The sequence below is a fragment of the Thermobia domestica genome, chromosome 13, assembly GCF_964235325.1.
Source record: "Thermobia domestica chromosome 13, izTheDome1.hap1.1, whole genome shotgun sequence".
In the NCBI taxonomy this organism is placed as follows: domain Eukaryota; kingdom Metazoa; phylum Arthropoda; class Insecta; order Zygentoma; family Lepismatidae; genus Thermobia; species Thermobia domestica.
Genome location: NC_137466.1, coordinates 10,702,305 through 10,727,176, shown reverse-complemented (window position 1 = coordinate 10,727,176; position 24,872 = coordinate 10,702,305). Strand labels below are relative to the sequence as shown.

Genomic DNA, 24,872 nt, shown 5'->3' with positions numbered 1-24,872 from the left:
ACGGGAAAACCATGAGAAAACAAACGGTCACGATGTTAGACCATGGACGGCGAAAGTGGCCCCTACAATGCCAATAGAGTTGCGGACAGCAAAACATCCTACTAAAATTTAGTGTAATCATCGCGTTCAGCAATTACGGCACACAATCGCTCCTGTATGTCTGTAACAAGTGCAGTAAAGTGATCGGGGTTATTGCAATGGTACTGCCATACTTGTAGAATATGACTTCTAGAACTATCTGCTTTCTACCCTCTTACGTTTGCACCCAATCCTATACTATGAAATCCCACAGATGTTCTATTCGGTTGAGGTCAGGAGATTGTGGAGGCCAAATCATAGTAAGTTTTGGGTGTTCTTGTAGCCAGACCAGGATATGTCTGGACGTATGCACAACATCGCTGTCGTGCGTGAACACAAATCCTCTTGATCTGGAAAATTTGGTAGCAACTTGTTTCCCCAAGATATCAGTATAAAGCTGGTTAGTCATTCCCTCGGCAATGAAATCAGTTCCCTTGGGCTAGTGGCTGCCATATAACCCTAGAAGTGTCTCGCAGTCCGTTTAGATTGCCCTTTCTGTACTACACGTTGAGGTACACTTATGTCCAAATTGATTGTCGCATATCTATAACTGTCTTCTTGTAAGAATATAATTTGATAATGATTTTGCAGGGTACTTTTAATACTGATACTATGTATATAATCGGAAAATGTATATTTGTGGTAAATTTCATAGGAAAAGAATTGTAAATACGAAAATTAGAATGACTAAAACAAAATGTTGCTAAATGGACAAGAAAATTTTTATTTTTGTTTTATTGTTCTTATTTACTGCTATTTTGACATGAAATTTGCCATATGCATGCCTTTGCCGATTATACACATACTACCATTATAAGAAATACCGGGCGAATTCGTTATCAAATTATACTCCTACAACAACACATTTATAGACATGCGACAATAATTTTGCACATGAGTGTACATACCTTGTCCCTTGTGGCCTATAGAAAATAACTTCCTTATTGATTCGACGAAAACTCCTTTTCATTACTCCGTATAGTTAGATATCAGTATACCAATCGGAGTTAAATGTTGCACTGTGCACATTCTAATCGTCTCGCCTCGTATGACTCTGTGAGAAGGGTCTTCACGGCAGGGCAACAGTTCTCCGGTAGGCTACCGTTAGTCTTTGCCACATGGTTTCATGATAACAGCCGTACTTTACAGTGTTGCCCTGTAAGATGAATCTATGGAGTTTTGGATTGCTCCTGGCACCTTCTAAGAGCGCCTCATCTCGAGCTGCAGTTGTTGCCCCAAGCCTGCGTGATATGGGCGAGGATTTATTTCATTTAATTCCAAACATTTGCTAACAGTTCGATCATCGTTCGTAACTAAGTGCGATTTGAGATGCACTCTGGCCTTGTGATACACGACGCATAATTTCATTGCGCTGAACTACTGTCAGCTCTTGACTACCACGCGGACGCGGCATGATTTTTTCCTAGAATGAAGGTTTTTTCCTAGAATGTGCTGTACACAACATGCATTTTGTTACTGCACATGCTTTATAACCGTAGAGCCCAACTTATAGAATGTTAGGAAACTTTTTAACTTTTTAAATGAACCTCGTGTAAAAGCAGTTCCAAGAATTTTTCTCTTCGCAAACAGACTAATATGTATATATATTTGTGTGTGTTGCTCCTGCAACAGAAGCCCTTCTGGGCCCTATCACTTCTACATTAGCTTTCCGATAATAATTCTATATCAGGAATGGGGAATTTCTTTTAAGGACCCATTGACAATGTCATTTCCCAAGAAGGTCGCATGTGATGATTTTTGTACGTAGAATTACATTAATAATTTACATGAAATGTACAACTTTATAACATCAGAAGTATAAAGTAAGAAAAGTTATCATTTATCTACGTTTTCAGAAGTATATGTCTAATATATTTCATATACTTTATAATTTAACATTTTTCACAACAGGCTATGAGGCTGCACTTATGATTTTAGAAGGCCGGAGGTTCACCTAAATAAATATTTCTATTTCCATGAGCATACAAATTTAGTTTTTATCGTCAAAAATCAAACATCACATAGGCGTTTCTACCTTACTTTAAAGTAAAATATTATAACGTTTGGGCCATGATACATCATAAAAATAACAACGAAAGAACACTAAGTGAATTTGAAATATGGTCCTTCAGATTCATAGCCAACTACCTTAACCATTATACCACGACCACTTCGCCCCGAATACGTTGTCATTAATGTCTTTGCTGCAATCAAACTTCGTGTCTCCTTTTCGAATCTTCCATATATATATATATATATATATATATATATATATATATATATATATATATATATATATATATATATATATATATATATATATATATATATATATATATATATATATATATATATATATATATAGATTCTTTCGGATTTCTCATGTTGTCGCCACTTATTTAATCAATGCATTATTTGTATTTACAACTTCTGCCTTCTTACGTAATATATTACAAACCTTCATTGTCTCTCCGCACAAAACTATAGCTTTGACTGATTTAATTCTCATATTCTCCATATTAGTTGATGTGGGTACCCCAAACTCTCAAACACAAACACGTTTAATTCTTCGACAAAGAATACATATAAAATGTAATCAAACTCAATTTTAGCCGATAAAAATCACTGGGAATTTTTAAAACTGAGTTTTTCACAACCTTAGGTTGATAGTTTCAAACGGCATATTTAGGTTTTTCGCTATCTGTTTTTGGGTCGAAGAACTCTCTTGCACATCCATCGTGCGAAGTTACGCCTCCATACTGACGGTCGTTTTGTACATAGCCATGTAATTTTCCTCTCTGTTGGAGAAGCGAACACTTGGGCATAGAATCCTTATACTTGCCGATCATATTGTTAATTAAAGTTAAGCTAATGTCACAACCCTTCCCCCTACATTGCTTCCTGATCATTGTAATACAGAATTTTACGTTGTAAAAAGCTACAATTTAACTCTCCCAAAGATTAAACAGTTTTGGCGGCATTTTCGACCCACCGAATAAACACAAATACTTGGAAAAGTGATATAACGACCAACGTCCTCCTTTGAAAGCAATTTAGTTTGGGTAGGATTCTCGTCCCAGCGAGAAAACGAACTTACAGCTCAAACACCAAAATATCATATAATTACCTTCGACTGCACGGAAATCGTTGTCCAGATGAAAATGGAAAACAAGAACATGGTGAAAAGATTCTTCCCTTTTCTTCGGGTCAGTGATTGGTCGAGAAAACAGGTAGACAGTCACTGGCCGCTCCTTCGAATCATATTCTTCAGGGAGCCAATCGGCAGGCTTTGCTGAGGGTGGCTTCGCAGTCGCTGGCGCTAATGATCCTGATTCTGATGATCTTGACCCAGAGCTTCTAGACATATTCAAATATCTGGAAAATAACAACGCGCAATTAGACATTCATATTAACATTACTAGGGATGCAAGACTGAACTGAAGCTAAGCCCGGGGATCGGTGGCAATTGTGTACACAGAAATTTGAAACTGAAAATTTTTGCATGTTATTACTACCATGTTGTACGTACACTATCATTACCACTATCGAAACTAAATGAAAATAACAGAAATCATTAGTGATTATATATATATATATATTTAAGAAATCCTCGTTGCTTCCCAAGAAGTCCTATAGAAATTTCGACAGGTCATTATTTCCAGGTCATGAATACAAATTTCTGCCATCGCAAGTTCAGTTGGCGTTCTGTTCTTCTGCTCATAAACTTTCATTACACTAAACATATTCCGCATGTACATTAGTGACTATTATAACGAGAATATATTGCATTATTTTCAGAAAGTTTGTTGCATTCGCTTTCTAGAAAAACGAACTCCATAATTTATAACCGTTTTATCATCATCTTTCAAGTGTTGATATTATATACTTCAAAGCAGAGAAAGTTTTGTACAGTTAAAATTTCGATTGAAACTAATTGTAAGTTCCATACACATTTCTGCCAAATTATTAAATGATAACAGATGGTGTCGCACGATAACACAGCACAACAACCAAAACAATTCAAACCTACCCTTCTTACAATAAAAATATTATTTTCGTAAATAAGCACAACATAAATGCATCCTAGGTTACGGAACGATAGATATGTAAAATTCAAAGAAGTAATCTGTAATATTGATTCAAAATAGGAATTCATAAGCATGGACGCCCGAAGGAGAGGCAGGGTGGAGTCCAGGCCCCCCTCTGGCTCACAAAAATATATACGTAACATATAGCAAACCACGTATATGAAATACCAGAACTAATATAGCAACCATGGAGATGGGTTACCCTATAGAAAATTATCTTAGGGCGCCGCTGTTCATAAGTAATCAAACTATATTCGAAATAATGTTGAAAACGTAAACCAAAGTGAATGCTTTTAACCACAATAAAAATAGTCCATAAGTGAAGATATGATGAAATGAATTGCTATGTGAACACAATGTGTCAAGTCATGATTCATAACGATAGCGTGTTCGAAAGCTGTCTAACTAATAATGCACGTCGTTGCAATCCAGTGTAAGTTAGTGAGTTGTAACCACGATTATGTCCTATAGCCTACAGTCACACAAAAACACATTCTTTATTATGATCAATCCTTTGTTTCAATGCAAGATAAGCTCTTAATTTTATGTAAGTTCTTAATTTCGCAATGTAAACTAAGAAAACTATATGAGGAATGTGGTATGTTTCTACTCTCTTCGTTCACACTTATCCTCACCATCGCTGACGTGTCTCTTCTCTGCGAACGCAGTCTTGCGAGATTCCACCAGCTTTGCCCTGCCCTTGCTCTAGTTACATACAATTCTTGTTTTTATTAGCCACCTAGCTCAGTTCTTTTTGTTTTTTCGTCATTATAGCATATTGGCATATGTCTGCACCTGTAACGGTTAAACCTTTCTAAATTGAATCTCCAACCAGAGTAGCAACTTCTTCCATAAGAAACAATTTATATGATACTGTGTTACTGCTTTCGCTAATAATGTGTTACTTAGTTCCATTGAAATAATATATAGACCATTGAGATAATATGAGAGGTCTATATATTATCTCAATGCTTAGTTCTTATACTAGAAATATTGAACAACACTTTCCTATTATGGGAAGTAATCTACATAAAATAAAAATCTGGATGGTTAGCAATGGACTATAATTAAACTGGAATAAAACAAAATTAATAATTTTTAGAAGGAAGAAGAATTTTCAACATCTTGGTTGCAATTCCATAATGTTAAACTATCGTCTGAAAATGTTTTCAAATACCTAGGATTGGTTTTGGACCGCAAACTAAATTAGAATTTTCACATGCAACATCTTTCTCAGGAAAATGCTTAATTAGTACATTTAAGTGTCTTTCTTCTTAAAAAAAAAAAAATGGGGTATAAACTCATTTACACTAATCAATATTCTTAAACAAGGATATATATCTAAATTAACTTATGGCAGCGTATTTTATAATAAACTTAGCAAACATTATACTAATTTGGAACCAGGGGCGTCATTTAGGGGGGGCAGGGAGGGGCAATTGCCCCCTGAGTTTGAGATTTATATAGATTTTATCAAAAGAATAATGGTAAATCAGTGAAAAACGAGAAATTTTACTTAAATTAAGGGGTCTTGCCCCCCAAGCAAAATCTGAAATGACTCTATTGTTTGGAACAAGCAATATACAACCTTGCAAAAATCCTTTGTGACAATAATTTTTCTGTCCTAAATTGGCACTATTAAGGGAGTATTTTGGAAATCTAATTCTCCAATACTTTAGAAACTTCAACACATAGAATATCTTCTCAAACAAAAGAATGTTCCTTTCGCACGGTATTATCCTTGGATTGTTCAAGCATATCTTACTTTTAAAGATATAAATATATTGCTACAAAAAGTTCCACCGCTTCCTTGCTTCGTATGGCATTATAATACCAATTTGGCTCAAATCACAGTACTAATTCCTCCTTATATTTCGATTACAAATGAAGACTTAAATCATAAAATTTATCAAAATATATGGAAAGATTTTTATTCTACAATTCGATAAGGATACCATATTTGTGTATACAGATGCCTCAAAATACCGCAATGTTCATGTTGGAGCAGCTGTTTATGTATCTAATAGGTCGAGTACACTAAAATATAAATTACTAATATAGGTCTATACGTCCATCTTCGAGGGTGAAGCATTTGCTGTTCGACAAGCATTGCCATATAATGAGGCGTTTACACTTAGTCGATTTGCGTTCGATTCAGTTGAATTGACGTCACTTTCAACTTAATCGACCGTGTAAACAGGACTTCAACTTAATCGCTTGTTGATCGAAAGCGACTAATCGACTAGCAACTGAATTGAAAGATGTTCTATTTTCTGTGATCGATTCTATTTTCTTCTGCTATAACACCGCAAATTGTACCAATTACTTTTTGCTTGGACATCTTTAAAATTGCCAGTCGATTTCGAATCGACCAGAGGAGAGCGAGTCGACAAGCAGCATTAAATTTCGGTTGAAACAATTGAACACATCCATCGATCTGATTCGGCCTAGTTGCTTCGATTTAGTCGCAAATGCAGCGAGTCGATTTAGCCGTGCGACTAAATCGACCAAGTGTAAACGCCCCATAACATTACAGTATTTTAAAAATATATATATCATTTGTTTTAATTCATTAAATGTGCTTACTGCATTGAAATCAACACAATGGAACGATCAAACTTCTTGGATTCTTTTAAATATCGAACATTTACATCTCACTCTAGCTATAATATTTCTCTTGCTTTTATCAAAGCAGGGACGTGTAGTGCGTATTACCGCTGTTACCGGCGGTAACGGTAAAAATATTACAGTTTTTCGTTGTTTTCATATATCTTCAAATTTCATTATCGGCATGGGAAGATATTTACATTTTCCTTTTTTTTTTTTTTTTTTTTAAAGTTTGGATGGCCTATGCTTCATTTACATTGTGAACGAATGCAACATACCAACACCAAATAGGAGCATACTGTTGTTGATACCGCAAGATTTCAGAGGTAACGCGAACCCCGATAGCGTTCGTTCACTCCAGAAGCACCTTTTAGCGTGCCAGCCACAAGCATCCTGCGCGCTCGTATTTGGACTTTCGGAATAGCCCTTATGTTACCGTTCGGCTGAGTGGAACAGGAAAAAATAGGAACGTTCCTTGTCAAAACAAGGAGAATCTAGAATATCATCGACATGTATCAGGGGCGGCTTGCCTATAAGTGCTGCAGAGCTGCAGAACTACCAGCTATTTTAGTGGCACAAATGTATTTTCAATTGAGTTGAATTGTGTTTAATTTAATCAAGGTAATAACATGTAATGATGATATTTGGTCTAACGGTGTCCTGAAATTGTACTGCTGGGTATGCTACATATCGTAGTATTACTGGAAACACCTTCTGAAGCTTAATAATATTGCAAGAGCTGTGCACGGATTGCCCTATGCTTTAGCATTGAAACCAAAATTTTCACCAGCCGCACTGTATTACGTTTTCCTTGTCTCTTAGATAGGATTTACTAGAGCTGCACTCCCAGCAGCTCAGAACTCACGAATACTTCCGAAGAAGCCGAAGATACACGACGTGATGTACATGAGGCTCCCACCTCTTGTTTTTGATAACGGTGTTCAGTGTAATTGTTGCGCGCTTTGAAAGTAATAGTATTCCATGTTCAAGTTTGTGCAAATTTTCTGAACAAACACAATTTGTGTGACAATTTTAAGGAAACCGTAAACCTTTTGGAAATTTTTCAATTATCCCAACGACAATAGCTGAAGCAGAACGTTACTTCTCTAATTTTAAAATAGTTGAAACATTTTCGAGAAGCACAATATGTCAGGAAAGAATCAATGTTTTCCCTGCCTTATCAATCGAGCGTGATTTCATATCCATCATGCCGAACTTTAATGATAGAGTAATAGGATATTTTGTACAGCAGAAGACACGTCGGATAGACTATTTACAAACGATAAAATATTTATAATTCAGCAGTATTAATACAATTTCTACCTGTAGATATTACGTGAATCCGAAATTGTTATGGTATCTGAAAACAGTGTTTCTTACGATATGGGTATGGTATTTTTAAAGTTTGTTACACGCAACGGTGGCGTATTTAGAGAGGAGCTATAAGGCTCAAGATTCCCCGAAATTCATTTAAACTTGTAGGCATCACAAAGGAAAAAATAAGTGCTTATTCATATGCGGTGCATAGCTCCTCCCGGAACAAAATCCTAAATACGCTACTGACACCCAATAAGCAAAACAATAGTGTTTTGGTTGCGGTTAATTTCAATTATAATTGTCATTTACGTATAACGATTAGAGTGCTAAAAGATAAGCGGTTCGTGTAGATTTTATAATTGATTACTGCAAACGGGAAATTTAATATACAAAAAACACACTGTGCAGAACTACCTCAGATTATGGTATCGAGCCGCTACTGACATGTATATTCTACTCACCGCCCGCTTAGGAGTCTATTCGCTCTCCTCTCGCTGTAGAGGATCGAGCGGGCGGTAACTCTACTATATTGTTTCGTTTGCTTCCCCATTCTAAGGATAGAAACTTGGCTGTAATTTCAGTATTCATAAGGTTATTTCATTGTCTTAACAGCATACAATTTCGGACAAATATAAATAGCAGGTTTTTCATACTAATAGCATTTAACACATGCTACTGTGAGACTGATGTTCCAGTGCATTATTTATATGTTAATCTATCATTTTTACACGACTTTTGTATCTTAATACGTTATCTTTAAATTTGAATAATACAGCAACAGTGAACAAGAAGAATATATTCCATAGGATATTCTAACAAAAATTTAATATAGGTTTACTTTGGTTCAAAATAAATTTTCCCATTGAATGTTAATTTGAGCTTACGGGCATTATTTAAAAAAAAAAAAATGAGATTTTATTTTTGTTTAAACGGTATATATAAATTTAGATGGTTATCTCATGCCTGAAGGAGCAAAGATATTGTCAGTCCCTGAAGTGTCATTAAATATATAGAAATGCATATCGATGAAACACATTGTGCTATATGGGAACTGTTTAAAGAGCAAGGGGAAATAGCAATGATAATTAGAGCGAAGCAGAGATGTTGCCTGCGCTCCTTCCAATTCGAGTAATTATTATTATTATTTAGGATTTATCCTAATTAAGTTGAAAATATTTTATTTTTAATTTACTATAGAAAACTTTCGATGCAACAAATTTCCAACTCTAGCCGTTGCCTATTAGTTGAATTTGGACTTTGATGCAGTTTGATGTGTTGAAAAAGAACTGTGCAATCGTCTTCATCGTGCCGCAGTTTGACTGTCTAACTAATTTTCAATACGGAAAACTTGTTGCTCAAACATACGATGAAACTCCAGTTATGGTTGGTGAGGTAGAGAACTGCAGCCTCTTGTTAATTATATTTTCATTCTTATGTTCATAGACTTAATTTAGTTTTAGAAAAGTCCGTTGATTATACAAAAGGGCACAGGCGTAAATAGCACCCCCGCAACGCTCGTGGCGGAGGGGGTGCACGAGATCCAGGGTCGCAAAATATATCGAAACTAGGGGGCGCATAACTAAAGGTTGCGGGAACACTGAAGCTTCAAGTTACGCTACTGGAAAAGGGTATGTTTTTTTTTTTTTTTTTAATTGTGTTGGGACTTTCTTCTTCTTCCTTGAAGTCTTCAGCTCTGGATTATTTAGTCAACAAAAGTATCCCAACAGTCTCAAACACAGGGTATGGAACTACAGAAGTAGGGTAAATGATGTGCTGTATGTCTTTAAAGGTGAACTGTTAGGAGTCTTTAAATCCATGATGGATAAAACGGACGAATAGGATTCTCAAACCAGAGTTTGTGTAGCAAAATTCTATTCTATCAAACATTTCAAAGTTTTGACTTCATTTTTTTACTTGAACTGTTTTCTGTTATAGCATCAAGATAAGAAATATTGTTCAATATCTCACAAAAGAAAGTTCATGATGTAGGTTACTGCAAAAAGAAAACAAATGAGTTTGAAGAATATCTAAGATCATTGAGAGACAGTTTCAATAATATTTAGTAAAAAAATGAAAGAACCTGAAGAGTCACAGTTGTTCAAAAAGGTCAAGAGTAAATGAAGTAGGATTTTACCACTTTGCCAATGCCTATAGTTTGAAATGGTTGATACTCTGAAAGAAAAAGTGAGTACTAGATTTTCTGTTATTGAGAAACAAGAGTTACTTGCAGTATTAGCAACCGGTAACAATCGTCAAAGTGTCACGCCACGTCACTGTATCAAAGCCATGTTAACATTGATGATAGAGTAGAGGGGGGCAAGAGTACGTGGGGGGTAAGAATACGATTCCCTAAAATCAGGTGAATATATTCGCATATCGCAATAATGCGTCATGTGGAGTTTGATGTTAACGGCGTCTAGAACCTAAACAAGTTTGAGTGTGCTGTGGAAAACTACAAGCTATCTAGGTAAGTATTTATGTTTTTCTAATAGTTTGATATAATATTGGGACATAAGTAGTTAATGAATAACTTACACAATTTTATAACGATTTCAAAGTACTATAAAGCGTTAGTTTCTAATATATCCATTGTTTGACAGGATGGAGTAAATTGACTTTCTTCCAACAGTTGACTGTACAACATCACGGGAAAGTCAATTGTGTAGTGAGGGGGCAAGGGTACGCAGATACCGACGAGGCAAGGGTACGCGTGCGTACTCTTGCCCCTTCTGTTCTATGAAAAAACAATCCAATTTTATTTAGATCTAACAATCAAAAAAAGAATGTAGATTCCGTTGTAATAGAGAGTGACGGCAAACTTTACTAATACTGGTTCCCATATGTAGCCTCTAACGTTAAGAATCCTAAAGAATCCTGATATTTTCTTATGTACGAGGGATAAATTGTTATTCTAAATACCACTCCTTACATAACAGTATCTAAGGTGGTGTTTGAGTTTTCGAAACAGATAAACGTGTGAGATAGTTAAATCTGCAGTTATTGAATAACATTACTCTTGCTTATTTTATTCAGGTTTCAGAAATGCTACGCTTTGTCCTCTTTCATCTTAAATGTCAGTAGTCTTTAGTAATAAATTTCAATATGCCTTATGCGGAGTCGTTCTGACGCGTGATTAGCGCCATACTAAAAAGTTCGACTACCATATGTTTGCTGTAGTAGTCAGTCCTTTAGTAATTATACGTTAAAACGACTCTTCATAAGGCAGTATCAGTCCAATGATTGGTATGGAGTCTTATAAAGATATACGAAGCTAACCAAACCTAACATTTGACAATATGTAGCTTCAACAAGGATAGCTCGACAAGTTTTCAAGTTACCCTCGTAGGTGACAAGCATTCTGTAACTGATGGAATAAGCTGAATTTGGAAATATATTTTTATAAAGGGTCTAAATGTTATCTGATTTTTTTTGTATCCTATGCATTCCCATTACTGATATAAGGAGAATTAAGAATTTTTCTTTCCTTTTTTTAAATGAGAATCTGCAACGTCTTTAGGCACAATAAAACCAGTAGGCCTATTTACCGAAGAAATGGATAACGAATTAGTGGAATATATCACATTACTGGATCAATTCTTCTATGACTTAACTTTAAAAGAACTAAGAAGAATGGCATACAATTTTCCTGAACGTAACTAGTTGCCCAATATCCTTTAGCCATGTGAATCGAACGGCAGGAAGAGATTGGACAGAGTCTTTCCGTCGTAGACATTTAACTATTGCTTTGCGACAGCCTTTAAAGATTGGTCTGGGGGGAGCTCGTGGTTTTAGCAAGCCACAAGTTGGACGCTTTTTTAATTGTCTAAAAGATCTTGTAAGAGAAAACGGCTTTCCTCAACGGGATATCTACAACATGCACGAAACTGGCATAAATACGGTTCCTCATAAAGTTTCAAAAATCAGTTGTGAATAAAACTGTATCTAGTGATTTTGGAGTTAACATAACAGCTGTTTCCTGGTGAGTGCATCTGGTTCCTTTAATCCGGAGATATTTCCAAGAAAACGATTGAAACAAGAATTATTCGATGGCTCGCCGCTGGGTTCTGTGGGAATGATATCTGATTCCGGTTCATCAACTCACAACTTTTCGTAGAATGGTTATATTATTTACACTAACATGTGCGATTAAATTCGGTTACTAAAAAGGTATTGTTACTTTTTGACAATCAAACCTCTCACATTTCAATCGAGGCGATTGATTTCTGCAGGCAAAATATAATAGTGATGTTGAGTATACCACCCCATACTAGCCATAATTTGAAACCATTAGATCGCTCCTTTTTTGATCGACTGAAATCCTGGTATTCAACAGTGTGTGATAAATGGATGAGGAATCATCCATCCCGCCGCATTCCAAGTTGCGAGTTTGTCTACTACGGCTTGGTATCCAGCCTTCAAGAATCTGGAATTGTCCCACTGAATCCACATATGTTCAATGAAGAAGATTTTCTTTCTTGTATTGCTGATGTGGTAGACTTAAATGTAGAAGCCTGCTCTGAAGATGAAAGCATTCCTGAAGCAACAAATCAAGCATCAGACCTGAATAGAGCCCAAAATCGTTCATTGGATGATTCACTGGAAGTAAAAATGGCCCCATGTGGCGCATCCAGATCAAACACTCCTTTGCCAGTTGCTCGTTCTCCTCCATCTGTTACCAAACCTTCAAACAGTAACGCTAGATCCCCACTAGAAGCAAGCAAGAGCTCATGCGGACTGCCCACTTCAAACAGTCTTCTGCCGGTTGCTCGTTCTCATTCATCTGTTACGAGATCTTCAACCAGTAACGCTAGATCCTCACTAGAAGCAAGCAAGAGCTAATGCGGACTGCCCACTTCAAACAGTCTTCTGCCGGTTGCTCGTTCTCATTCATATGTTACCAAATCTTCAACCAGTAACGCTAAATCCTCACTAGAAGCAAGCAAGAGCTCATGCGGACTGTCCATTTCAAACAGTCTTCTACCGGTTGCTCGTTCTCATTCATCTGTTACCGAATCTTCAATCAGTAACGCTGGATTCTCACTAGAAGCAAGCAGGAACTCATGCAGATTGTCCATATCTAACACCCTCTGCCGGCTGGTCGTTCATCGGTTACCAAACCTCCAACTAGTAAAGCTGGATCTTCACTGGAAGTAAGCAGGGGCCCATGCTGACCGTCCACATCATGCACTCCTTTGGTGGTTGTCAGTCCTCCTCCGACTGCTACCAAACCCTCAAACAAAAAATCTTTATCTTCCAGAGGTCAATCAGAGATTCTGACATCCTTTCCTTTCAAGCAGAACTTACTTCTGAAACGGCGCCCTCCAAAGAGCAAAGGCAAACATCAACTTGTACCAAGAAAGCTACAACCGAAGGTAACCCCTCAGGTCAGTGAGGAAGTAGTGTACGAGTGTCCATTATGCAATATCATCTACAGTGATCCACCAATAGAAGACTGGATCAAGTGCGCAAGATGCCATGAATGGTGGCATGAACAATGCACATCATATGAAGGAGTAGGCACCTTCATCTGCGATAATTGTTAATGCTCTTTTGAGTGCGTGCTCTTGCCCCTTTGATTTCGTACTCTTGCCCCACATATCGGGGCAAGAGTACGAATTTGAATGTTTTCATTTTACGAATTATAGTTCCTCCAAGGACAGAGGTATATAAAAGTTGAGTTCACATTTCGTAAAGGAGAGCTCAAGTTTTGTGTTCCATGTAAAAGTATTCCGTTGTAACTATTTTTTACCAAAATATATAAGTTTAATTGAAATTTGCGTACTCTTGCCCCCCTTTCCTATAATAGCAATATTATAGACACTGCTGCAAAAAAAAAAAATCATGTTTCGAGAGAACATCAACAAATATTAAATTATCACCACAGAATTTTTATAATAGTATCACGGAACACTATAAATTGGACACTATAACCACTTCGCAATTCAGCAATAAAAAACTTCCAGAAAAATTCTAATGGCAACTTATTGATAATTCTCAAGATAAAGTAAATAAATGCATCAGATCTGCCTCGACGTGAAATCATACCGTGCTCTATTATTGCTTAATTTTTGAAACGGCGTAAAATCCAACCAAATTATTTCAAATCAAAAAGAAAGATACATATTATTGTTGGTGTGATAAAGGAATAGGAAAGCTCAATCACATAATTTTTAAGTGTGAACTTTTTCAGGCTTACCGATCAAATTTAATAACTCAACTATATCATGAATATTCACCTCTTTCGTATAAATATGTTCTGGCATCCAAAAACTGGAAATCACTCAAAATTCTGCTGCAATTTTTATTAAAGTCTGGGTTAAACCTCTTTAAAAAATCTAATTTTCTATACATTTTAATTTATATGTTATTAACTATCATTTTCCTGACTTCAAATAGTAAATATCAACTTCAATAAATAACGCTAACGGTATTAAATTCTATTCTTTGGATATACAGATTTCAACGAAGTAATATGGAATTATACAGATACATACAAGAATTCAAAAAGTTCTATTTAATTGGGATAAAAGATATCTTGATAAAGACTGAATATATTCTGGATCATAACATCAACATTCTCTTTCAAAATCTTGGAATCATATTACTTCCATCGGTGTTTATATATTTATTATTATATTACACTTGTTCTTAGATTTATCTTTCTTTTTCTACACTTGTAGCGCATTTTAGCCGATGCCTGATGCACCTACTTATCACTACTAATAGTGAAGAAAAAAGAAAGAAAGGATTCTCTTAGAAATAACCGTAGATATTAAAAGAAGATATTTATCGAAGTGTGTTCCTTCTTAGGCATACTACAATTTGCAATATATACATAATAAAGAATGGGACAATCATCAAATATTCAGCTGTGCTGTTCCTGAAGGGATAGAAACTGTGGTCCCCGGAGTTGGCGAACCTCCCAGTACCATGTCGGAGCTAAGGTAAATTAACCTCCGACTACATGTCACTCTTGCTCGCGGTACCTCCTTTAGCAAATAGCGTCTCAGTGCTGTCCCTCACACTTTAATTCACTCCCCCCGCCGTTTTTTTTGATGTTGTTGTTTTGTTTTGTTTAGCTTTTGAAGAAAGTCTGCTCAGCAACATGTAGTGACTGTATTTAGTTATGTGTTTCTGTTGAAACAGGAGCGGCACGAGAAATTTTGGAAGGATGTATTTGGAGAAAATTGAATGTTTGTTTCTAATATACTGTATTACAAGTTGCGTTCTATAGCTTGCTTAAATCGTCTCTATAATTCAACTTGAAGTAGTAGACTTAATTTTTAAATATTTATCTTTGGCCAGTATGGAAAAGTTTATGTTCATTTAAGGCCGTAGATGACGGGAACATAATCACTAGGGATGCATTCGAGTCGAGTCGAGTCGAGATTTAAGCCTGTCTCGACTCGTCTCGAGAAAATGTTGTCTCGACTCGTGTCTCGACTCGAAAATATGTTTCTGTCTCGACTCGTGTCTCGACTCGACAGTCTCTGTCTCGACTCGACTCGAATTCGAGTCGAGACAAAATGTACGAGTTAAAATATACGCACACATCAGCCAAACCATCATGACTACCTACCTAATTGTCAGTATGTCGACTTTTGGCATGGATAAAAACGGCGACACGTCTTGGCATACACGCAATGATCCTTGATAGGTCGCTGGAGAGAGCTGGCACCACATGTGCTCACTCAGTCACCTAATTCCCGTAAATTCCGGGAAGGGGGGCGATGTGTTCTGACGTCACGTTCAATCACATCCCACAAGGGACATCACTCAAATGTCCTGCTCCAATTTCAATGAAACTTTTTTTGCTGATAGAAGGCATGTATATCATCACTTGTGATGACAAATTTTTGCCATGGTGCATGTTTTCTATTTTTTTAAATAACTTTTAAGAGTTGTGATGTGGTTATTAGAGATTACCACAGAAGTCCCTTACTACCCTTTGTAAACGGAGCGTTAATGAAGGAAAGTGAAGAAAATCCATGTGGATACATATAAGTCCTGGGGGGAAGTCGTATGGTAGATATGACCTTGATGGCAGCCATCTTGAAATCCGCCATTTTGAATTAAGGTCAAGTTTTCAAAATGGGCATAGGGTAATATTATACATAATTTCGGGCTAGAATTTAATTAAAAAAATAATGGTGAGATTAGTTTTAAGATACATCCATTTGGGGGAAAGTTACCGGCATATTAATTGTTTTTACTTACTGTGTGCGTAAGACCCTTCTTACTTTCGTCTCAAGACCTGTAAATCGATCGCAACGGCAGAGCCCGGTTTCGCACTAGTGTTTAGAAATCTTTAAACTCACTTGAGGCAATATTTGTGGATTATTGTATTGTATTTTGCCTTTAATTAAATTTGAACCCACTTCATGATCTTGTGTAAAGTATCACTAAAAGAGAATTTCTGTTTTTATGGAGAACGTAAGCATAGCAATTACAAAAGGTGAGTAAGGTGCGTATGTATTTATAAGAAAGTTTATTTTACGAGTCTTTTGTGGTTCCGCCAACCTATTCTTTAGTTGTTTGTTTTCAAAATACTCATATCTCATAAATAAAAGAGCTATTATAAAATCTCTTACTACTATTCTTTAATACTTATAAAATTTTATTTATTGTAAAAGCACTGGCGAGATATTTCTTATCGCCCACTAAAATTATGGCGGAGCTCCTTCGTGGCTAACGGTTAGCATACTTGCCTTTGGCGTGGGAAACCTGGGCTTGATTCCCGGTGGGAGTTCATGAGGTTCGGATTCCACGTTAATCAGTAGGTCCACGTCTCACATAGCCTCGCTGCTGAACGGGACGTTAAAGTCAGAATCAATTCAACTCAAAATTAGGGTTTTGACTTTATTATGATGTCATTAGTTTAAACGCCCAACTGCCCAGTAATTATAAACATTGACTACATTATAAAATTGTAATTTGTGACGACTAAAATATCAGAAATTAAAGATTATTTTTTGGGTTTTGGAACATTTTGAAAAACGTGAAAAACTGGTACTGCACCGATACAACACACCTTTTGGATTTGTCATTGTGTAAAGTGATACAAACTAAAGAAGAATTACAACTTTATGAAATTGTATTAGGACTTATTATTTAGAAATAAACACCAAATAAGTGTAATAGTTCATATCCGTATCAAATACCAAGTTTATGATGAATCAACTACACAAAGTAGGATCCAAAAACGCTCATTGCAATTTGTTCCATCCTTCAGTCCAACCAGGAACTGAAACATAAAGAGTGACATTTTCTTTTTAAAGATACTTTGTCCAGCTAAGTATTGTGAAGGTTTATGTCAGTAGAAGAAATTGCATTCCATTATACAAGCGCAATTTCACAACTTTATGTACACATTAATAAATATCGAACACCCTTGTCCATATGATTAGCGTACGCGTCTTTGGTGCGGGAGACCTAGGTTCGATTTCCGATGGGAACTCCTGTGGTTCTGAACCCACGTTAATTTGTAAGTTTACGTCTCATATAGCCTTGATGCTGAAAGGGACACTAAACTCTAATCTAATACTAAATACAAATATTAAAAGAAAAATGATGACGCACCAAGATGACGTGAATTTGGCTATCAAATCCATTTTGTGTTTTCAGTTATTTTCTAGTAGTATTTTTTCTAGGCATCCTTTCAAAAGACAGTGATGCAAATTTCGTAACTGCGAATTCCTGTTAGAAGCCATGAAATTATCCGATTAGATGCAAAATTTCCCGTCCACTAAAATAGATACCGTAAATTTACAATATCTAACAATAAATAATTTTGAAAGATATCGCTTTCGAGGGAAAAAATGAAGTGAAATCTTTGAGTTTTACGTCCCACGATTAAGCCGGTTAGGCTAAAGGAGAGGGGTGATGATGAGAAATTAGTGAAATCGTGGAATGAAGAAAGTGGAAGGAACGGAAGAACCCCGAGGAAACCCACGCACACGGTGTTTGTCCATCACAAAGTTCACTTGGTACGAGCTGGGATCGAACCAGGGTCCCCAAGCACCAGAGGTGAACGATCTACCACTGAGCCATCGCGGCCCCGCTTTAGAGGGGCCATGACGTATAGTTGAACTCATTCTCGTAGTATGAAAGACATTATTTATAATTATGCATGATAGGATCACAAACAAAATTTAAAAATATTATGTGCACTTTCTTTTAACAAACATTATATTGTCTTTTATGGTGTGGAAGGGAATGTTATGTTCGAAAAAAAAGTCCTTAACACGATTCTTGTTGCTACACACTGCATGTTTCTAGCCACAGAAAAGATGCAGCGATAGGTAGGCTATTTTTCAATTGCTTTACATTAGCTTGATGTTTCAAGTCTTTTGTGTGTTTCTGAAGTTCACTTTTACCACAAAAGAGCTCAATATTAACATGTCTTACATAGCTTTGGTTCGATTCTCAACACGGACTGCAACTACCCGTTAAATTGTGCATCCGAAAGGCACTCTTTGTTAAACCTCGCTTATCACCGCTCATCTTAATAATATATATAACTTCACCTCGAAGCAAATGTTGCATTTCTCTCTTTCATCCTAACACAAAACAAAACTAACCACAGCTGTGATACGAAGGAGCTATTTCAAAAAGAAACAAGCTGTGCTTTATAGAGATGTGTACCAAATGATAGAAGTATAAAGTATTGTTTTCTTTCCTGTTTATTGATATCAGTTGGTGTTCTTAATGAGTTTACTCATTAGTTTAGAAAGAGTATATATGGAATTTGGACATATGTTGTACGTATTCTCCTGAGAAATTGATGAGACCAGAAAAATTATAAGGACAGATGAAATAGGTTTAAGCGCATCTACGTGACTTTATCAAATATTTATTCTCCATAATGGTACCACGCGGAAAACTTGGTATAGGCCTACTTTTATCTTTGCCTCCCTCTGTTAGCTGTTTTGTATCATATATATCGGATGGTTTTGATATTTCTTCTGATCATTAAAACAACAATGGTACCTGTGTGCGTGCAGAAATGCAAAAGCACAAGGTAACTTCCTATTTGTTTTGGAAACAACAAACCCATTTCACGTGTGCGAGAGAAATTGAGCACAGCGAGATCGGGTGTTTACTCACGGTCAGTTCGCAGCAGGAGTCCATGGTAAAAATTTGGCTATCTCGAAAACACTCGCAAAACCTTACAAATACAAAAGAATGCGCTTCAAAGAAAGTTTAGACACAGATGTTTCAATTTTCTTTTAGCATCGTTCTTCAGCAAAAGAGTCGGTTCATTGTATTCGAAAAAGAGAAGGGAGAAAGGGTGAATTTATATTTTATGTGGGGGGTAACGTTGTAAGTAGTATAAACAATACATACCGCTTCCGACTCTGTACGCATACACTAGCCGCGGAGTTCACACACACACAGAGAATCAGAGTCCTCACACACCAAGGGTGAGAGCTGGGCCACTGAGTCACAGCGGCCACGGGGCTAGGTCGAGTCCACTTTACGTTCATAGTTTCTTAGTACATAAATGTTACGATTATGAAATAGATTTTCCTTAATGAGCTGCATAAAAACAAAAGCTTTCGAAATGCATTAAACAATTAGCTCGATTTGAGTGTGAACTTAAAGTTATATCAGAGTGTAAATACGGATACGCACCAAAACTCGAAAACTTAATACACTATTTCTCCTATATAGTCAGCATGTATCAAGCAATCATTCAGCTTTCATTTGAGAGGATGTAAATCGAAGGCCCCTGAACAACTATGTTACTAATGTGCGGAATGTATTTATCTTACAGTGAACTGCTTTGATGCCAAGTGGCCTAACTCCAAAATTGAAATTTTCCAGGAGTGAAAGTTGAAGTTCAATATCTCATGAACAATCCATATTTCTTTTATGTTGGAAACCAAAACCATAAGTACTGTATGTAGTTCATTGTTTTATAACTTAGTGTTTACAAAAATCCTTTTAAAAACCTGGTCAACACCTGTGGAAGTATCACCATTCATTTCAGTGACCGCAAAAACTAAGGATTTGACACTAGTATCAATCAATATGGGCTATTTATACATGTCTCGGTATTCCTCACCCGCTGACACCCGGCCCGCATACAGTAGTAGCTGAATTTGCAAGTCATCGCTGATGGAATGTCACCATTGATCTCAGCGACCGTGAAAACTATGGATTTGACACTAATGTCCATCAATTTGGATTACTTTTACTACATGTCTCGCTAAACGCCCCCCTGAGACCCCCTGGTTCCAATTTTGACAAAAACGCTTCGCCTTAGACTGGGACCTGGACCAAGGTATCCGTGACCAAAATTTGGTAACTCTCGGTCAACTTGTCTGGTTCCCAGGTCGGTCCCAGTAAACGTCCCCCCCGAGACCCCCCTGGTTCGAAATTTTAAAAAAATCGCTTGGTCTTGATCTGGGGCCTGGACTAAGGTACCCGTGACCAAATTTTGGGAACTCTCGGTCCACTCGTCTGGTCCCCAGGTCGCACAGACAGACAGACAAACACACAAACAAACTCTTTATTTTATTTATATTAGATAAGATATACTATATAAAATAGTCTCGTATCATAATATTTGATGTACAACAAATGTTACATTATATATTATCCGTAGCTCGTGATATGCTGCAACATATTAAAGCCTGAGAATAGTTGGGCAAGCGAATAATCCAGAAGTTACGTAACCCTATTGCGTTCATGGGAACGAAAACACAATAATTATAACTATGCTAAATTACTATAGACTACCAACTGCTCATTCAGAGAATTTATGAAGTTCACTCTATCGCAATAGTTTTACAGAAACTAGATTTAGACTACGGATAATAGTTTTATACAAACTAGATAATCAATTATTATTATTATTATCATTATATTTACAGTACAACCAAATACAACGACATTAACTATTAGTTCTAATTAACTGAATTGAGCTGAAAGATTAACTATTAATTTTATGCGTTCTGTACCTTTCTAAAGGAATAAAAGCTGGAATTGGTTTCAAGGCTGTTTCTGAGTGAATACTTTCTTCAAAATAATATTAAAAATTATAGAAAGATTTTCGAGACATTCGAGTCGAGTCGAGATTTTTAAGAGCCGTCTCGACTCGACTCGTGTCTCGACTCGAAAATTCGAGTCGAGAAATACGTTAGTCTCGACTCGTCTCGAATTTTACAAAGTGTGTCTCGACTCGAATCTCGACTCGAATTCGAGTCGAGTCGAGTCGAGATTCGAGACATGTCTCGACTCGAGCGCATCCCTAATAATCACAAAATAAATAAATAATTCTTACATTTTTTTGTTAGTAAGTTTGAGTTTCGATCTCAAAGGGCTTATATTTTTTATATTATTGCAGAAAAGAATAGTTGGTTTGAAGGGAGTGCAAGATATACTTCCTTAAACACTTAAGAATATTAAATAGTTTGTATTAACATTAGACTGAGAGCAGATTATTGGTTTTATTATATTGAGAGAATAAAGAATTTCGTCATCTCATCTCGTTGAAAACTACAAGAAGAGCTAGATTTCCCCTTCAAGGGAATGCGCCCAATACTGGGCGTTTAACGGAAAGTTTCTCTCTCTTCACTCTTGTGCAAAAGAATGGAAGGTTTGGAGAAGGCACAAAATATCACACGGTGTAATGTATGAGAATATTAGCTAGTTTATATTCAAACGCATCCCCACATTGTCTGCCTTTAGGAAGTCAATAAAGCAAGAACTCAGAGACCTATAGACCTATAACATACAGTTTTATTTGTAGAAAATAGGAAGAAAATTTACGAAAAATGATTATATAAGAAAAATGAAAACAATGTGATCAAATAGGAGGCCTAAGCATACAATTTTCGTATAATATGAAACATATAGTCTAAAATAAAATAGGCCAGCCACAAACCTACAATAAGAAGTACTTTTTATTGTCCCGTTAGGCTAGTTATGTTAACATCAAGCCTATCTTAACTTTCAATGTACGAAACGTTCATCGTAATCAAATGGATGAGTGACATGCAAAGGAACCTATTTCACTTGGATTTTCCTTTAACGAGTTTAGACCCAAATTCAAAACGCTTTTCGCTACACTGCAGTAGTACTCTATAGGCCTAATTAGTTTGCTTTTTTAAAATAGTTAGGCATAAAATCTCCTTTAATAGTCTACGAGCAGCAAAATAGTAGGCCAATAGTTTATGTAGGAAATAGTTTTCAATTTAGTCCTTCAAAATTTGATTCCAGTGGAATTTTTTCCTTCTAAATCTCAGCCATTCAAATAATCACATTCAGTCTTCAATTGAAGTAATCACACAATCCATTCGCTTTACAGTCTTCCACGGGCGTCTCTGGTTGGGGGGGGGGGTGAGAGGTACGTATCCCCCCAAAATTTTAAAGTACAAAAGATTCAATATTCAATCTTAATTTATTTACTAACGACAGTATAATACATAAATAATAATAATTATATTTATTTGGAATATAATATTCAGGCAGTGAAATGATTATATCAGAGTTCTTGATATGTCTCAGGGGCTCCGTGAAGGTAAGGAGAAAGGTAACAAATGGAATCAAAGATAATAAACAGGTTGGGCTAGGTAGTACCATTTAAATCACTTTCTTTGATATTCCCCAAATTTTACATGCAAGAGACGCCATTGCAGTTTTCACAAACAAAATCATCATCATAAGTAAAGGTGAGATTGAAGTCTAAATACTTTATTATTTTTATGTAAAGACGGAAACTATACAATGAAACTCATGCATTCCAAAGAATGCACAAATAGTGACGAGATGGAAAGCCGGATCTTACATTTAGAATTTTAAAATGAAGGAATGGAGAGGAAATGAGAGAGAAAAGTGAACCTGTACTTTACGAAACAATAAAAATGATATATTAATAACATTAATAAAATAGTAATTATTATTATTATTATTATTATTATTATTATTATTATTATTATTATTATTATTATTATTATTATTATGCTTGTAAGAACATCCCCTCCCATCGAATATATCTTGGCTACGTCTATGAGGAACAGAAAGAACAGAGCCCCCGCAAAAATCTCCATCCCTCCGTTTGCGCCACAAGTATTAAAGGTGTTTTTGTAAAGCGTTTAAGAAACTGGCCAACTTACAAATAGAACCATGTGTATGTGTATCGGTCTCTCTAGATATTGCATAACAAAATTAAGCTAGCTACTTGCCAAAGTAATAGAGGTAACTAATTTTACAGGATTTACTGTACCGATTTCTCCGCAAAAGAAAGTAAGTATTAAGTAGTGAGATTTGCAGATGTTCAAACATAATGATGACGGCAGATAGGGCACTTTTATGAAAATCAGGATAATTCTGATAAAAATCTAAAGGTGTGATGACCCTTCTACAGACAGACACAAGCAGAGCAGACACACACTGCTGAGAGCTAATTTCTCTGTGCTAATACACATCCCAAGAAAAATTAAAAAGAAAACGTAAAATGTTCTTACCTCTAACGCAGACAAGTTTCGTTGACTAACAAAAGGAGCAATGTTGAGAATTGCTAACAAGGCGTTTATCACATATCAAACACACCACGCGAAGATAAAACTCTCTTAGCGACAGACAATGAGACAAATTTCCTGCTCAAGTTGCTTTGCTAAGCGTAATAAAGGTTGCCAACTACAGTGCTGACAATTCACTGAGTTCGCTTCCGTAATTCTTTCTATTATTTTGGTAGCTTGGTTAATTTGAACTTTTAGCACCGGGCTATATGCATGGGCGGTCTTAACCTTTGTGTGGCCTTTTGCCGGTGCCATGACAAAATATCAAGTGTTGACGACAGAATATCGTCTGTCAAAATATCTACGAGTAAATAGGGGATATAAAATTATTCTCGATTTCAGCGGTGCCGGTGCTTGTTTACAAATCGCAATATTGTAGAGAGCTGCTAAACACAATAGATTTCTAGTGTATAATAAAGAATGAAGAAGTATTATTAGTGTTTTAATAACATTTCTTCTTTTTTGTGTTTGTTTGTTTTGTTTTGTTTTCCATGAGTTTTACCTTTTATTTTTCAATATTTTTGTTCCCAGATAGTAATCATACATATGTTTACTAGTCGTTTGGCGTAAAATTACATCAAATCGAATAATTTATTTGAGTAAATGCGAAATATTACTACCAAAAAGGGTGCTCAAATTTTGTCTATGACTACTCAAGCTAAATTGTGTGAAGCTGGAAACTTAACAATGATTAATCGTCTCTAAAATATATTTCCATCGCTCTTCTTTTACTCCAATTTAGATCTAGGATAAACAGACGATAGTTATTCTACGTTTGAATCCTTCTTCGAGATCACTTCAACATACACTCTTTGGGACTTCATGGCTGTAAATTCTTTGTAACGTTTTCGAGATATTTCATAGATTTTTCCACATGCTTCGTTTCACATGTTCTCTCAGTTGAACCGAAACCTTTGGGTATTAAAAAAAAAAAAAAAAAAAAAAACTGACTTTCAAATTAGGAATATATTAAAAAGCATCTATCCTGTGTTTCATCATTAGCCAAATTCTCGTGTAAAATGTACTAAAATGCAGTCCACCTTCAATTTAGGATTTTTTAAATGTGGATCGAACAGGATATTTAGTAATAATCGAATTCCAATAAGTCGCTAATCTGCAATAACAATATTCTTGGATCATTTTGCAAGTTCAATTCGTTGCTAGTATCGTTGACAGAGGAGAAAAAGTTCACGATGTCGAAGATACTAATTCAGTGAAACGCATTGATGGTATTGTATCCTACTTCCTTTCCTTG

At 36.0% G+C, this 24,872-nt stretch overlaps 1 protein-coding gene across 1 annotated transcript in view; it reads right to left on the bottom strand.

Moving 5' to 3' along the window:
• Positions 1–23,702, bottom strand: part of LOC145669116 (uncharacterized) — a 71,182-nt gene extending 47,480 nt beyond the window's left edge. The window contains exons 1-2 of the mRNA XM_081737457.1: positions 23,564–23,702; positions 3,206–3,453 (exon numbers count right to left, since the gene is read on the bottom strand). Coding sequence (XP_081593583.1) covers positions 3,206–3,443 — 238 coding nt within the window. The 5' untranslated portion in view covers positions 3,444–3,453; positions 23,564–23,702. The remainder of the gene's footprint in view (positions 1–3,205; positions 3,454–23,563) is intronic.
• Positions 23,703–24,872: the final 1,170 nt, after the last annotated feature.